This window comes from Neomonachus schauinslandi, chromosome 4 (genome assembly GCF_002201575.2).
Source record: "Neomonachus schauinslandi chromosome 4, ASM220157v2, whole genome shotgun sequence".
In the NCBI taxonomy this organism is placed as follows: Eukaryota; Metazoa; Chordata; class Mammalia; order Carnivora; family Phocidae; genus Neomonachus; species Neomonachus schauinslandi.
Window position 1 is genome coordinate 83154625 of NC_058406.1, and position 17841 is coordinate 83172465.

The 17841-nt window shown below is 39.1% G+C and overlaps 1 protein-coding gene across 1 annotated transcript in view; it reads right to left on the reverse strand.

The window, feature by feature from the left end:
• Nucleotides 1-9982: 9982 nt before the first annotated feature.
• DBT (dihydrolipoamide branched chain transacylase E2) overlaps nucleotides 9983-17841 on the reverse strand; it is a 47941-nt gene continuing 40082 nt past the window's right edge. The window contains exons 8-11 of the mRNA XM_021690026.1: nucleotides 16561-16638; nucleotides 15037-15228; nucleotides 14837-14908; nucleotides 9983-11216 (exon numbers count right to left, since the gene is read on the reverse strand). Of these exons, the coding sequence (XP_021545701.1) occupies nucleotides 11049-11216; nucleotides 14837-14908; nucleotides 15037-15228; nucleotides 16561-16638 (510 nt within the window). The 3' untranslated portion in view covers nucleotides 9983-11048. The remainder of the gene's footprint in view (nucleotides 11217-14836; nucleotides 14909-15036; nucleotides 15229-16560; nucleotides 16639-17841) is intronic.

Sequence of the window (17841 nt, forward strand, 5' to 3'; positions counted from 1 at the left end):
TCTTAAATGGTTTCATTCTTCACACAAAGTTAGGTATCTCATTTTATAATGTTACACAAATTGGTTTATCTTTTCCTTCTAACATTGTGTGTTTGTCAGGTGCTTGGTGCCGAGGCTTGCATTCTGAGGTCCCACAGGGATATAGTTCATCAGAATCCATGGCCCTGACTGAGTACAATTGCAGCACTTGTGTTTAGAAAAGGCAAACAAATGTAGAAGAGCACCTAGTGGGATGGCCAGGTAAGAGTGGGTATATAAAAGCACATTACAAATACAATGTCATTCAAAAGAACTCAAAGGAGGATCTCAGAGATATTTGCACACCCATGTTCACTGCTTCATTATTTACAATAGCCAAGAGATAGAAGCAACCAAAACATCCATTGACAGATGAATGGATAAAGGAAATGTGGTATATACATACAGTGGAATATTACGCAGCCTTTAAAAAAGGGAAATTCTGTCACACACTACAGCGTGGATGAAACTCAAGAACATTATCCTATGTGAAATAAAACAATTGCAGGGGCGCCTGCGTGGCTCAGTCGGTTAAGCAACTGCCTTCGGCTCAGGTCATGATCCTGGAGTCCCGGGATCGAGTCCCGCCTCGGGCTCCCTGCTCGGCGGGGAGTCTGCTTCTCCCTCTGACCCTCACCCCTCTCATGTGCTCTCTCTATCTCATTCTCTCTCTCTCAAATAAATAAATAAAACCTTTAAAAAAAATTGCAAAAGGACAGTCAATACTGTATATTCTACTCATATGAAATAGCTAGTCAAAGTCATAGAAACTGAAAGCAGAAAGGTAGTTCATGATATGACGAAATGTGCATGATACCACGTTACAAGAAAGAAAAGGGTATCGCCTTGTGATTCTAGTCAGGCCTTCAGTTGATTGGATAATGCCACCTGCGCTGGGGAGGGCAATCTGCTTTCCTCGGTCTATGGATTCAAATGTTAATCTCATCAGAAACACCGTGTCAGACACACCCAGAATAATGTTTGGCAAATGTCTAGGTATCCCAGGCAAGTTCACACATAAAATTAACCATCACAGTAGGCATCCCTACTTAATGCACAAAAGAAACCAAAGTTTAAAGAGAGTAAGGGACGTATCAAAGCTATCCAGCTGGAAAATAGCTGAACTAAATTCCAACTCAGAGGGATCTGGCTCCCAGACCTTGACCACTGGGTTATTCTGCTTCCTTCTAAAAATAAGCTTATGGCGGGGCGCCTGGGTGTCTCAGTCATTAAGCATCTACCTTCGGCTCAGGTCGTGATCCCAGGGTCCTGGGATCGAGCCCCACATCGGGCTCCCTGCTCAGCAGGAAGCCTGCTTCTCCCTCTCCCACTCCCCCTGCTTGTGTTCCCTCTCTCGCTGTGTCTCTCTCTGTCAAATAAATAAAAATAAAATCTTTTTAAAAATAATAAGTTTATGGCAGTTACAGAAAATTATATCTGTAGGTAGACACCAAAAACATCAAAGCAATTTTTATTATTGCTTAATGCATCTTTAGAGAGGTAGTGAATGGAGGCAGGGAGGAAGAGAGGTAAAAGTAGCAGGGGACTGAGATTCAGGCTACATAGATAGCTCCATTTCCTTTTCACTCTATTCCATCATAACCTGTGTTAATACATAGGCATATATTTAGAGAAAGATAATGGTTTTAAACACAAAACACTAAGATAGTTATTACTGTTTTTTAAAAGCATGATTTTTTAAAAGTTTTTAAAAGTTTATTTGTTTATTTATTTTACGTAATCTCTACACTAACATGGGGCTCAAACTCACAACCCTGAGATCAAGAGTCACATGCTCTTCTGACTAAGCCAGCCAGGCACCCTGAGCATTATTTTTTACAAAGTGTAATAGAACAATAGAACTAATGATCATTTAGTCAAGCTTCTTCCCATAAATTCTGACAAGACTACAGTACTATAAGTAATCCTACCAAGCATACAAGCATCTACTTTGTGTGACCCATTTATTCAAATAAGAACAAGAGAAAAAAAAGGAACATAGGGAAAAACAGTGGAAAATAAGAGTATATTACCTCGGGTTTGATCTGTAATGCTCTTTTTATGACTCCCTAGAGTCTTTTAATAAAACAAACTGTTACTTTTCAGAATGGAAGGCTTTGAAGCAGAAACACTATGTAACTAGAGTTCCAAGAAACATAAATAGGAGACTTGCCCTCATCAGATCAATAATTTTTCAATGTTAAGAATTCTCTTTCAAAGATAGAATTTGAAGCCTCTGGGGGCACCTGGGTGGCTCAGTCGTTAAGCGTCTGCCTTTGGCTCCTGTCATGATCCCAGGGTCCTGGGATCGAGTCCCACATGGGGCTCCCTGCTCAGCAGGGAGCCTGCTTCTCCCTTTCCCACTCCCCCTGCTTGTGTTCCCTCTCTTGCTGTGTCTCTCTCTGTCAAATAAATAAATAAAATCTTAAAAAAAAAAAGAATTTGAAGTCTCTGTAATTGCACTTTGATTAGTTTAAAGACTTAAGAATATTTTAAAACTGATTTGTTTAGCTGTAGAATTTTCTGGAACACTGATATTCTTTTATGTGAAAATGTTCCATTAAGGCTGTGTGTGTGTGTGTGTGTGTGTACACAAGGAAAGAGAAACTCCTAAAAGACAACATACTTACCAAATATTAGGGAGTCACTGTTTTCCACATTTTGATACTTACATTAGGAAGTTGCAGCTACATACTAACTTGCATCACTTGGTCTGACAAAACACGGACATTTGTTCAGGAGATGATAGGAAACACTGTTAGACACCAAATACCTTTACCTTGGAGCTCAAGTTCTCAGGTGCTAGCTGGTCTCACATGACCCCACAGAGTTTCAGTCTCTAATAACTTAAATAGCTAAGTTACTAAATTGGCTGAGAAAGTATTTAATTTTAGCTAATTATTTCTTTTTTCTATTATTAAATATGTGTTTTATAACCAGAAGTTAATATATTTAACGAGGAATGAAAACAGTGCAAAATATTTTTTGCACTGGTTTCATTTCTGATACACACACATCATTTCCCTAAACCAAATAACAGTGGAGACACAAGAACTAGTGTATGAAAATCATTTATTCCATAGTCTACTAGGAATTGACCAGAAATTAGAAGGTCATTGGAAATGATTTCAAAATCTTCATTTGAGAAAAGCATGCCGTGAGTCTAAGTAACCAATATGTTATTTAGCAAGCAAAATACAAGTGACCAAAACATAATCCCTCTTAGGAATAAATTGGTGCCATATTCTTACATGAAATATAAAACCTAAGCAGCGGTAATCAGAATATTATGCAACATTCTAGGGCAATTTAAATCTCAAATGAGAGGACTACAGAATAGAAGTCATTACAGTCTTGTTTCAAAAGAAAAAACAAAACAGGGTACCTGGCTGGCTCAGTTGGTACACCACGCAACTCTTGATCTTGGGGTCATGAGTTCGAGCCTCAGGCTGGGTGTAGAGATTATTTTAAAAAAAAGAAAAGGAAAGAAATTAAAGGAAAAAAGAAAACAAAGAATAATACCAAATAATGACACAAATTTGCAAGGGCTTTCTATATATCGAATGAGGTATTTTGGGCCACATAACAAAAAGATATGTTGCTTCTGCTTTTATTTTTATGCACTACTTTTTAGTTCTACAGAAATAAAAGCTACACTGAATTTTAAACTCTGTAACTGGATAAGTCTACACGAATTACACAAAATTTTGTGTCTAGGATACTGACCCAACTTTTGAGGATATACTGTAGACATTTTAAGAGGCAACTACAAACATTGTTTTTTCACATTTCCGCAAACACTATGCAATTACTAAACCTGTAATAGCTAGTAAAGATAGAAGCTGTGAGACATTTTAATGTATTTATAAAGAATTACAAACGAAAACAAAAAAAAAATCTTTCGGAATTCGAATGCATTACATTTATATATCAATATTTTTAATTTTCACAAGCTTATTAGAGAAACGAGTGCAGTAAATGACCATGGTGGTTTTAAAAAATTATGCCATCCCTGTGACAGTTTGTCCTGCTCTGCCCAAGCAACATATGAACCAACAGGGCCCTTCTAATCTCGTGCCAGAAACACAATGGGACCAAAGCCAGGTTCTTGTGCAATGTGTGAAGCCCTTGGTTTAAAGAGTTATTAGTGTGGCGACTTAGCTTATGGACTCCTCTGTGTTGCATTTGCATAACTAATGTTTCAAACTGTTAGTCATTCTGATTTTATTCATCCCTGTAGTTTCCATTAACTTAATTACACCTGCCATCAACTTTGTTGCCTTTGTTACTGCAGTTTGAACGCTGGCTTCATTTTTCCAGATGAATTTGCTAGGTTTTTCCAGATCACTGCACTCTTGCAACTTCTGTACAGACTTCATAAACCTCGATATTTTTAACTTTTCTTTTTACCACGTTTTTAGAACTACTTAACACATATTTGGAACATATTAAGGAGCCCTCTGGGGCAAACTTCAATTTCTGTAGCTTACCGCAAGTTTAACACGGTCAGCCGGCTCCTCTGGAAATGCAGGTGAGTGGAGGCCTTGGGGCTGCCAGTCAGAGGGGACTTGGCCTCCTCCTCAGCCTGGGATAAGCGTGAATCTTTCTTTCACCGTCCTGACTTTGCCCCCTAGCTAGCCTAAATTCTTGATCTCACACCTGTTCTCATTTCTTCTGTCCTGTCTCTTGTCAAGGCCTAGAACAGCTGTTCCCAATGCTTTGTGTTGTAACATTCCACATGATACTCAGTATAAGCCTGATATAGATGGCCTCTTTATAACAGAACTGCAATTACTCTTGTCACGCTTCGGTTTTGTGGCTCTCCTCTGGAGTGTCTCCAAATTCTCCTGCTCAGTTTTAGCGAGCTGGCCCAGAGTTCTCTCACAACGGTCTGACCAGCACATGAATTAGCTCGTCGTTAAAGCCCTCCTGCTCAGGACTGGAATTGCTTCATCATGAATTCATTTCCATTTCATTCTGAGCTTGCAAACATCAAAGATTCATTCTACCTTCAGTGTTTGCCTAAATGGTAATTGCCTTCCGGAACATAAAAGAGCTGTGGTTATTTTGCGGGGATAACAATAATAACATGAGCCATCTCAGGGTTTGGCATAAATAATTCAGAGTTGACCTGGTTTCTCTGATGAGATATCACTGAAACACGTGGTGACCTTGAGATGCCAAAGAGTGAAAATGGGTGCCTAGAGCTCAGGAGAGAGGTGGATCAGAGAGCAGAATTTAGGAGACATCTGGAAGAGAGATGTGGCCAAGTTTTTGCCAAGAACACTGATTACAGGTGAGCAGTGGGGGAAGGAAGCCAGATTGCAATGAATTCAAGACCACCCATTCAAGAAGGTAGGCAAAGTCAGGAAGGGATAGGACAGGAGTTTGTTGGCAGATAAAGGTAACAATGTAAGAAAGGAATGTTTTGAGCCTTCTTTTAGGTAGAGGGAAATTAGTTTTAGTGAAGCAGAGCGTTTCTTGGGGCAGGAGATTATTTAAAAAAATAAGAACAGTTCTCTCTATTAGGGCAGCATTATTCAATAGAATTTTCTATGGTGATAGAAATATTCTATATCTGCAATGTCCAGTATGGTAGCCACTAGCCACATGTGGCTCTACATTTAAATTTCCATTAATTAAAATACAGTAAAATTCAGCTTCTCAGTTATACCAGCCACATTTCAATTGCTTAATAGCCACAATAATTGATTTAAATTTAAACTTAAGTTTAAATTTAGTCACATGTGGCTAGTGACTACTGCATTGGACAGCTCAGAATTGGGGTTATTACTACCTAGAATAGCAGATTAATCTCAAAGTATCAGTGTCTTAAAACAATAAAAGTTATTTCACCTGTATCACATCCAAACCAATCAGTGCTGAGGTGTGGTGCTGGGGAGGCTTTGTGCCACCAAGTCATTTGGAGATGCTGGCTCCTTCCATCTTGTGTGGCTGCCATCTTCAACATAAAGGCTTCAGGGTTGCTACAGAAAGGAAAGAGAAGGAGTATGGAGGATCTCTTGGGAGGTTTTATGGGCTATGTTTGGAACTGGTTTACATCACTTCTACCCATATTCCAATGGCTAGATATAAATTACATGGCCCTACCTAACTGCAGGCTAGGCTGGAAAATATTTAACTGTGTGCCCAAAAAGAAAAGGAAACAGGCTTATGGACATACAACATGACCCTGACACATTCATCAATAAGAAAAAAAAAGTGGGCGCCTGGGTGGCTCAGTTGGTTAAGCAACTGCCTTCGGCTCAGGTCATGATCCTGGAGTCCCGGGATCGAGTCCCACATCGGGCTCCCTGCTCAGTGGGGGGTCTGCTTCTCCCTCTGACCCTCTTCCCTCTCGTGCTCTCTGTCTCTCATTCTCTCTCTCAAATAAATAAATAAAATTTTTAAAAAAGAAAAAAAAGTAAATATGCTGAGAGTTCTGGGATCAGTCTCTAGTAAGTCCTCCGTGAGGAACTGGAAATAAATCTTAACCAGTGTGCCAGAGGAGTGCATCTGGTACAGTTCTACACGTGAGGAAGAGACTAAAAGATCAAAATGGGGCCATGGAGTAAACATAAAGCAAGGATCAGGAGGAAGAAATGGGATTAATAATAGAGAGTAGGAAGTTTGATTTTTGCTAGAGAATCACATCTTCCTCAAAAAGAAAAACAGGGAAAGTGTGAGAATATAGAGATTTTGAGGTGAAAAGGGGAGAAATGAAAGATCGTTGGGTTGAATCACCTTGTCTTCTCTGAAGACATTAGGAGCTATCTGCTTAATACAACAGGCCTGGGGAGACGTCTGTGCAGGTGCTTAAATAAAGAGAAAAGATTGACACAGGTACTGTGAAGAACGGCTGAGGCATTTGCTGCAGAATTTGGAAGGAATCTTTTAAGACTAACCTGGCGGCCACGATCTCTTGCAGGATGTGTCAGGTACATTGAAATGTGTATCTTCTTCTCTTGATAACTATCCCTATGGTAAGCCATAAGATCCTATTCTTCTGTTTTTTCATAGAAATGGGCTTTGAAAATCTAACTTAGACTTTTTCCTTCTGCCCATAATCAATACACCAGTGTATGTGTAAAACATCAAAGCCAGTGAATAGATTAGCATGCAAAAATAGATTAGCATGCAAGAACTTTAAGAAAGATTAGATGAATAGAAAATTTGAAGCTAGTAATTTGTATTTTGACATCAGTTGAATTATCAACACTGCGTCATTTGAGGTTTGAGAATGAAATTATTTCTCGTAACACTGAACTAAAACTAGGCAGAAAATACAAATATTCTTTGTCAGCGATACTGCAAAATCTTGGAATCACAACCAACAGTCACACAGTTTAATATTATCTTCTGTATTTACCTCCCACTCCCTAGTCCACCTCTTTGGCTTCCTCTCGACCCAGGTTCTTCAAGAGCTCCCTTAGAAAACATTCATTATGTAATATGAGGTGGGGCAGGAAGGCAACGGCTCACTTTATGTAGTTGACTTTTTTTGTTTTTAATCTGCCCAGATATTCTCCAGATCCCCTTTCTTAGTCCATGTGGTTGAATGGCACTGACTGACTCCCAGGCTCCAAAGGTAACCGTTAAGATTCAAGCCTGGCCAATCAGGGTATTGTATTCTTCACATTGAGGGGCATGAACCAAGCCAGACCAATCAAAATTCTCCTTGGGATTTTAACTGGAAACAGAATGTGAGTTCTGAGGAATATAAGTCTGGGTACTCCTAAGCATCTTTGTCAACACATTGGAACAGCTTGTCTTGAGAATGAAATCAACACAAAGCAAAAAAGATCCAAGACAGAGAGTGAAGAGATAGAGACAGAGACAGAGAGAAATAGAGACTGTCTTGAATTTATTAAGTCCCTGGATCCAACCATACCTGAAACTGATATCCCTGAGTGTTTCAGTTAATATGAATCAAATACCCTTTGTAATATAACCCAGGAAGAATTAGGCGTTTGTCACTTGCAGTGGAAAAGGCCCTGGCTGTTACACTTTAAAAATACAGGTTCAGGCTGAAAAGGAGAGAAATTTGAACAATGGAATGCAACAGGTAGTCCCTGCATTTTTATCTCCTCAAATTTTTGACCTTTAAAGATTTATTTATTTGTTGGGGAGAGAGAGCACAAGCAGGGGGACAGCAGGCTCCCCACCGAGCAAGGAGCCCAATGTGGCACTCGATCCCAGGAACCTGGGATCACAACCCGAGCCAAAGGCAGCCACTTAACCGACTGAGCCACCCAGGCATCCCAAATTTTTGACCTTTTTGATAGTGGTACTTATGATATGTCCCAGGGGACAAAAGTAGAAAAGAAAACAATAGAAATGAAACTCAGCCTTCTCAATTGCTGAGAAAGCTTAGAGAAGACTTAAAACAGGATAAAGTAACATCTGGGCTTCATTAGGCATTTCACTTGATAGTGTCCCAACCCATTACTACTCTTACTACTCCCTATTGCTTATTAGCTTAAGTCAGAGAAGTTGGTCAGAGTTGTGTTAAGACATAATGCGATAGAGTAGCAAGTGGATTTACCTGGATTGAGCCTCAGTTTGCACTTTCGTGGCTGTGTGACAAGGAGAAATTGCCTAATGTATTATAGTCTTTACTAACAAAAAATGGATAAAATATCTTCTATTGGCAGAGGTGGCAATTATCCCCTTACAGCCACTGTCTCCTTTACCCATAGTAACCAAATATTTAGCTAAGCACATGCCCTCTCATTTCCCAGCCTCCTTTGCAACTAGGTGTGGCCATATGACTAAATTATAGTTCTAGTCAGTGGATGTAAGGGACAGTGTCCAGAGTGGCTTGGGGGAATCTTCCTTAGGAGACAACTAATCAAGCAGACAGCCTCTTTCCTGCTGTCCTGCCTGCCACTCCCTTGTGGTGTATTCAATAAACTTTTATCTCCTTTATAAAAAAAGAGAGAGAGAGAGACAACTGAACATATTGTTCTTCATTTAAAATTCTGCAAATGCCATCAATAGGGAACAGGTTAAATTATGGTACATACTCTCTTAACCCTCTCAGGAAGGATTACCAACCTTTATTAGATGCTCTCACAGCACCCTCTTTTTTCCTACTTAGACATGTAATGATATTTTACTTTTTATGATTATTTAGTATCTGCCTCCTCCACTACGCTGTAAACCCAGTGAAGGCAGGGACCATTAGGGAGGGCATTCTGTGTCCAGTGCTTAGCACCATGCTTGGTATATAGCAGAAGTTTACTATCAAATGTATAACAAATACACACAATAGAATATTATGCAGCCATCTAAAGTATGATAATGTAGAATTATTTATTGACATGTAAAGTTACTCATAATGTTAAATTAAAAAATCAAATTACAAAACAGTAGATATAGCATGATCTCATTTTTTTAAAAAGAATAGCTATGTATACAGATACCTTGATCTAAACGTTAAGAGTGATATGGTTATGGATGATTTTATTTTCTTTGTAACTCCTTGTACTATCTAAATTTTAAAAATAACATTCATTTGACTCATTATTTTCTACTTTACATGATTCTCATTTTGAAAAAATCGAGTAGATTTAAAACAATTTCTTTTTTGTTACAAAATTTCACTTGAACATACAATAGTCAGTTAGACAACATTAGAAGCAACCTGGATTTCTGAATGCAAATCAAAATGTTGGATTATATTCACCTTGATGCTATTTATGATTAAAGTGGGACTCTGACAAAATGATCATTATGATACCTTCATTTCTGTATGATATTTATTGTTTTTAAAGATTTTTTTTTTTTAAGATTTTATTTATTTATTTGAGAGAGAGAATGAGATAGAGAGAGCATGAGAGGGGGGAGGGTCAGAGGGAGAAGCAGACTCCCTGCCGAGCAGGGAGCCCGATGCGGGACTCGATCCTGGGACTCCAGGATCATGACCTGAGCCGAAGGCAGTCGCTTAACCAACTGAGCCACCCAGGCGCCCGATATTTATTGTTTTAATGTCCATAATTACCCATTAGACTCTTCTCTCTCCTCTTATTCACATTCTTTCTCAGGATATGGAGAATGGAATACATTATCCTATCCTATGTTTTAGCTAAAGACAAGAAAGATAAAAAATAGTTAAAAGGCAATAGACTTCTAAATGTAAAACAATGTCAGCAGCTGCTATATTTAAAGCACTTTCTTTACATGAGGCAAGTTTGCCAAGGTGAACTTTTTTCCCTAACAAAACACCAAAACATTACCAAAATTCTAAAAGTACATTCATTTTAAACAAACGCTTTTGATAGCCTTACTGGTTATAAAACTATAATTGGGCTTTTTTTTTTTTTTTTTTTTAAGTAGGCTCTACGCCCAACGTGGGGCTTGAACTCACGACTCCCGAGATTGAGTTGCGTGTTCTTCCGAATGAGCCAGCCAAGCATCCCTATAATTGGGCATTTTTAAGATTAGCGTATAATTTTCCCTTTTAAAAGATATTAATTTATATAAAGACATTTACAGACAATCTCTACAGAGCAACATAATCATGGAAATCTTAAAAGGTTAAGTAATTGCACTTATTTTATACAACAGTTAGCGTTATTGTGGGGAAATGGAAGATACTTCTGTATGTAAATTCCTTTTCCCAACTAAGTGTAACTGACAAGTTTCATTAAGGTCAGTCTAAAATAAAAAAAGAAAGAAAAATAGGGTAAACACTGGATATGGCAGTCTCTCCTTTAGTAACATTAATTTTGTTGTTCTTGCTAATTTCAACCCATGGACACAACGACCTCAGCACCATAGTAAGAAGTTCTTGCTAATTTCAACCCATGGACACCACATAAAATGTGACAGCCCCAGGAGAACTCTCACACCACCATTCATTTTCAGTAAAATGTCTAACAGAACAGAGATAAATATTGTGCCTTGGAACCTTAATTATACAATACAAATCATTTCTAATACAAATTGTGATGAAGAACATGTGTTGCACAGCTAGGCTCTACATATTCTTTGGAAGCTCAAAAAGTTCAGTAATATCCCATCGATCTTCATTTCAGATCAAGTAGCATAAAGGCTGGGTTTTCTAAGTAGGATTTCCACAAATTAGAGAAGCGTGACATTGTAGCACCATCAATAATTCTGTGATCAGCTGACCAGCTCACATTCATTATCTGTGCTTTATATACTTCTCCTTCCTGGTTAAATCGGGGAACGGCCTAGAAATAAGGCAAAGAACAGAGTCAACCTTCACTTGCTCAAAGGCTCTAGCAATGGTGCAAGATTAAGCAAACCCTCCTCCTTGTAATAGAGAAGAAATGGCCATCCCGAATGACTTGAAAATGCTAACTCTGATTTTTTCCATTTTTATATTTGCCTCGAGCTTTCAGTTTCTCCAAGGTACTTCCCTGTCCCCTGTACAATTTCCATATATACAGTAAATCTCATCTCAGAATCCAATTATTTAACAAATATTTATTGAGCACCTACTATGTACCAGGTACTCTTCTCGATTCTGTGGCTAAACCAATGAACAAAACAAATAACAATCCTTGCCTTCTCGGAGCTAAAATGTTAATGTAGAGAGAGAGAGATGATTAAGATAAATAAGTAAAATATATAGCATGTTAGATAATGAAAAGTGCAAAGGAAAAAATAAAGCCACGTGGAAAGGGGAGAAAGGGTAGGCAGGGGCTAGATGCATTTTTTGTTTGACAGGCTGGGCAGGGAAAACCTCACCAAAGCTTCCTCACTGAAGGCAATGAGGAAAAAAGCCAGATAGCTACTCTAAGAGATACAGAGGGGAAGCAGGACTGGACTGTTGGAGGAACAGCAAGGTAGGCAGGATGGCTACAGCGGAGGGGTAGGGGTCAGAGGTGGGAGATGAGGTCACAGACGGAGCAGGGGAAGGCAGGGCACATTGTCAAGAGCAATGCTTGTCAATCTGTCTTTGGTAAATGACCTACTGTTATTTTTTAAAGTTTCTATTCCATGGCAAGCTATTTTTAAAAAACATATTAAATTACTAAAGGGCACCTGGGTAGCTCAGTCAGTTAAATTACTAAAAAAACCCAAAAAACAAAAAACCAAATTAAAAAAGATACATAAAACCTAAAACCTAAGCCCGGACTTCTTATTAGATTCAACAGACCTAAAATCACCTGTCAGACTGCTGTGAAAGTATCTAAGCCCTATTCTCCCTTTCTGTACTGACCTCCTCACAGTCTGGATATAGCAGTCAAAGCCCCACATGGGTCCCCGATTACACTGAGGAGCACCCATGCAGGGCCATGTAGACCATTGCAGCTACTCTGGCCTTGAACCTGAGTGAGGTGAGAAGCTACAGGTCTCTGAGCAGAACGGCCATTTACCAAAAGGGGAAAACTTCAGAAGGAGCAAGTTTGGGGGTGGGGTGGGGGAGGAGGGTGATGAGGAAAGGAACAGAAAATTCAAGATGCCTAATTAAATATCCAACCAGGATATATGAATTTGGTGATCAAAGGAGAGGTCAGATCTGGAGATATAAACTTGGGTGTCATCAGCATATACCTGGTGCTTAAAGCCCTGAGCTAGGATCAGATAAAGAAAAGGGTACTCTGAGGCTTAGAGATTGGGTGATAAGGTGGTCTGGGCAAAGGAGCCCCAGAGGGAAGAAGCAGTAGACAGGAGGAAAGCTGTAACAGCAAGGTATTCTGCAAGTTGCAGTGAAGGACGTTTTCCAAGGAAGTGGTGTCCATCAACTGACTCCAGGGCAGCTAACAGGTCAAGGAAGACAAGCACTGAGAACTGAGTTATGTGGAGGTGTTAGTGACTTAGACCATTTATCAACAAGACATTCAAAATTTACAGTGAAAACAGAGTAGCAAAGGAGAGGTGACACAGAGAGAAAAGAATGAAATACGCACTGTTTGTTCCTACCCAGTAAATATTAGAAGATTTATACTTCAAGAACTATTCTTCATAGCTTGATGAAATTATGGGTAAAATGATTTGGTAAACAGATATCTACTGAAAAGATACTTGCATACCAATGTTCATAGCAGCACTCTTCACAAGAACCAAAGAAAGGAGACAACCCAAATATTCATTAGAGCCAAACAGATAAACAAAACGTGGTACATACATGCAGAGTTTCAGTTGGGACAGTGATGGATGGTGGTGATGGTTGTAAACATGTGAATGTACCTAATGCCATTGAATTGTACACATTACGATGGTAAATTTATGTTATGTATAGTTTACCACAATTATATATATACAATCAAGAGGAAAATACATCTCTTTAAGGAAGGGGAAAAACAAGACTTTGTCAAATAGGTATGATAGCTGGGAACCTATAGGAAGTCAGAATCCTGTGAGATTCAAATGCTAAATTCTTGCCGGGTGGGGAATAGGTGACAGGGAAGGTATGTTCAGAGAAACTCCTGATTGACAAAGAACAGAGTCCACTATGTGTTTTGGGGTTTTTCTCCCTATCTCCTCTATGTGCCAGGAGGGAAAGTAGCTGCTAGGAAGAAGGAGTAACATAGCAGTTAACCAACTGAGCCACCCAGGCGCCCAATGGGAGTAACAGAGCAGTTAAAGTACTATCTGCAAGAAAGCAAATCAAAGACTGAATGAAATTATCTGTGGAAGTTTTGGAGGCCAATACAAAAGTAATAACTCATGAAAGACAAGTCCCAGACGTGTTCAGTGTGCAAGCATCATAAATATAAAGAAGAAAGATTCTTCTGAAAACATGAAGACCAAAATAAGTCAATATGGTGATGACATTTAATAATGGAGGTACTGAAATGGAATCCAAGAGCTTAATTCTTTGATTCTGGTGGTTCTCAACACTGAGTTAATAGAGATGCCCACGCCCTATCCAGCACCCCCTCAGTTCTGATTCAGTTGATACAGGGTGAGCTTAGGCACTTTTTTCCAAGCTCCCCAGATGATTCTAATGTGTAGCCAAGGTTAAGAATCACTGCAACCCTTATTCTAAGTCAGTGTCTCTTAAAACATGGCCAAGAGATCACTCCTGTTGGAATCACCTGGGTTCTTGTTTAAAATTTAAGTTCTGGGGGCTCTGTCCCCAAGGCCAACAATAGTCCCTTTTTTTTTTTTTTAGAGAGGGAGGGGCAGAGGGGGACAGAGGAAGGGGGAGAGAGAGAATCTTAAGGGGGATGCGCACCCAGCATGGAGCCCAACACAGGGTTCAATCTCACAACCCTAAGATAATGACCTAAGTCGAACACTTAATTGACTGAGCCACCCAGGCTAAGAATACTACATTTTTTTTTTTTTAAATTTTATTTATTTGACAGAGACGTAGCAAGAGAGGGAACACAAGCAGGGGGAGTGTGAGAGGGAGAAGCAGGCTTCCCGCTGAGCAGGGAGCCCCATGTGGGGCTCGATCCCAGGACCCTGGGACCATGACCCGAACTGAAGGCAGATGCTTAATGACTGAGCCACCCAGGCGCCCAAGAGTTTTTAACTAGTACTCTCAATGAGTCTTGAACAGAGTGAAGTTTGAGAAAAATGGTCTAAATGGTGTCTCACTTTGTTATAAGTAATAATTTGGACTGGCTAAATAAAGATATTTTGATAGAAGCATATTGGCTATATTTGTGATTATCCATAAAGACTTGCACCTGTGCCTGGCATGAACCACTGGGGTTCCATACAGAACAATCCACTGGAATGGCACGCCTGCCTCTTAGGAAGAAATAATTGGCTTACAGAGCCAAATGTTACCCTCCAACCCAAAGTGAGGGCAAAACCTCAGACATGGTCACTCTTGTGTTTACCCTCCCGATTTGCTAAAACCCTTTTGCCAATTATTTAATAAACACACCTTAACTGATCCGAGAGCCCCAATTGCTACTTCAGGTGGCAGTATCACTGCTTTAGCATAGGTACCACCAATCTAAAAAAAAAAAAGTAGAAAAATTAAGCTTTTGAGGAACAAATGGCAAATGAAATATGTTTTTAATAGAGCATATGATCAGAAATCTTAAGATATGACTTGTGAATTTGAACATTTCTATTACTCACTGATCCAATGTTGGAAAGAGTAAATGTTCCTCCTGTAAGATCAGTGGTACTGAGCTGACCTGCAGAGCCCAATTTCTGAAGGCGGTTCAACTCAGTGGCGATCTCAAATATGGAGCAGATCTGGACGTTTTTCACATTAGGGACAATCAAACCCTGCTCAGTATCCATTGCTATCCCAATGTTGTGAGAAGCCTAAAAAGAAAAAAATTATACAGTAGGCCTTTTCATAAGTTAACAGAAAAGAAAGGACCAACCTTCACTGTCATAAAAACAACAACCAAAAACTATTTCTACCAGATTGATGATTTAAAGAATTTTTAAAGAATTTTAAAAAGATTTTTTGGAAAAAATAAAATTTTGTCAGTAAGAATATTAGGCAACAGGCTATTTCCATTCATTATTAGTAGCTATATAAGCTGGTGGACATAATAAGACTTTCTGGGGAATATTTAATAATATGTACCAACATTTATAAAACTTTGTGTTAAGGAGATAAATACAGAGTATGTAGAGATATACAGGGATATAGAGATATACAGGGATATTGAGCCCCCTGATGTGGGGCTCAATCCCAGGACCCTGGGATCATGACCTGAGCCGCAGGCAGACGCTTAACGACTGAGCCACCTAGGTGCCCCTATTATTATTTTTAAGTAGGCTTCACACTCAGCGTGGAGCCTAATGCGGGGCTTGAACTCACAACCCTGAGATTAAGACCTGAGCTGAGATCAGGAGTTGGATACTTAACTGACTGAGCCACCCAGGTGCCCCTCATATGGGAAGATTTAAGATCTGACCCCCTAAAATATCTAAGCTCCTGATCAGGTAGAAATATAAGTAAGTATTAGCATCTCCAAAACAGTTCTCAGTCTCAATAAATCTTCACTCCAAACAGCAGAGTTCATTCAAATGGAATTCATACTTTCATTACTTTTCCTATTTCCGTTCAAATTATTCTTCTTTTAAAAACTGCAGGAACTCCAGGGCGCCTGGGTGGCTCAGTTGGTTGGGTGACTGCCTTCGGCTCAGGTCATGACCCTGGAGTCCCTGGATCGAGTCCCACATCGGGCTCCCTGCTGAGCAGGGAGTCTGCTTCTCCCTCTGACCCTCCCCCCTCTCATGTGCTCTCTCTCATTCTCTCTCTCAAATAAATAAATAAAATCTTTAAAAAAAAAAAAAAACTGCAGGAACTCCATTTTGAGAGAGGTTATCTCTTTGAGGGGAGGGTATGTAGGAGGGTTAACATAATCCATTGCCTGACAGCCATTTATTTCTATTCTTTTAAGCAATAAACCAAAGGGGCTTAAAAAATGGAACTCCATATATCTGAACAATATCATTAGTAACCAGTATAACCAACAACAATAACAAATTATAACTCAGTTTAATATTTCATCCCATACCTTTAATTCTAGTCTAAAAAAAAATCACTATTTGAGGTACAAAAGAAGCTTTTCCAACCTATAAGCACAACTGCACCATTTTCTATTTATAACAAGAACTTTTCCACAACACATAGCCAACCTTATAAGTTACATTCTGGCAGTTTTCATCCACAGAAGCATTAAGGATAGGAAACTGTAGTAGTCCCAAGGAAGCAGCCTGTTTAACAGAAAGAGAATGCAACATTAGCACTCTTAACTCAGAAAGGGAATTGGAAGCAATAAAGGGTGTGAGGGAGGGAGAGAACCCTTATTTACACTGAGCTTAACTTCTAGTCTTCATGTACCAAGGCATATTACTCCCAATGTTACCTTCAAGCACTGTGGAACTAGGTAACCCTAATCACTTAAGAATAAAAGATAAAGTCATCAGGCAGCTTGTCAACATCAAGGAGATTTTCAAAATAAATGTAGAGACTGACCAAAGTACCAAACAAAATGTCTGAATTCTACATGAGAAGAATTTTACCGTAGAATCTTACATGAGAAGCAAATTTGAAGTTCAAAAACACACTGAATTAAAACAAAAAGGCGGTAAGCTGTTTCCCTGTGTCAAAAGAACAAGCACTAAGGGTTTCCAAGGGCACTGACCATTAGAGGCTAGTGTTCCACTTGGTGTCCTTGGCCAAGTGAAGGGCACAGCTGGTGTGAACATTTACTTATAGGCCACCTCCCCAAATTGATAGCATTTATGATTCCCTCCTCTGCTTTCTTCTCCCTTCGTCTTTTGTCCTTTTTTTTCTTCTTACTCAGTACCATTCCTCTTCTGTCCATATTCAGATTGTCCTAACTGTCTCCCAAATGTTATTTTTACCTGTTGTTCTGCCCATCCAGGATCTAATCAAAGTTCACACATTGCACTTGGTTGTCATGCCCTGTATTACATTTAAAAAACAGGTAAATAAAAATGCTTAAGATTGTCCTTAAAATCCACCCCCCACCCTGGCCTTCATCTGGTCCAACTAAGAGTTCTTTATATGCATTGTGTTAAGTGTTATTTTTGTCTGTGGGTCAGTGGTCGGAAAAAAAATCATTTCCTTGAACTAGAGAGTTAAGGCAAGTTTTACTAAGCATTTGATTTGACAACTATAACTGAAATCTTCTTTATATAAAAAGTCATAATTAAGGTTTAAGTGTTACACATAAAAACAGTATTTTGAGTGCAATCCAAATTTTGTAAAAGAAAAAACAGGGTGTGTGTCCCTAGATAAGAGGTCATTTTTTTCCCTATACAATACATAGTATTTTCCGAATGTTCTGAAACTTACACAAGCAGAAAAAATATCATTTTAAAACAAAGCACACTCAAATTTTATTTTCAAAATAAAGATCAGGTATTTCATTCAGACTGGAACGATGAAGA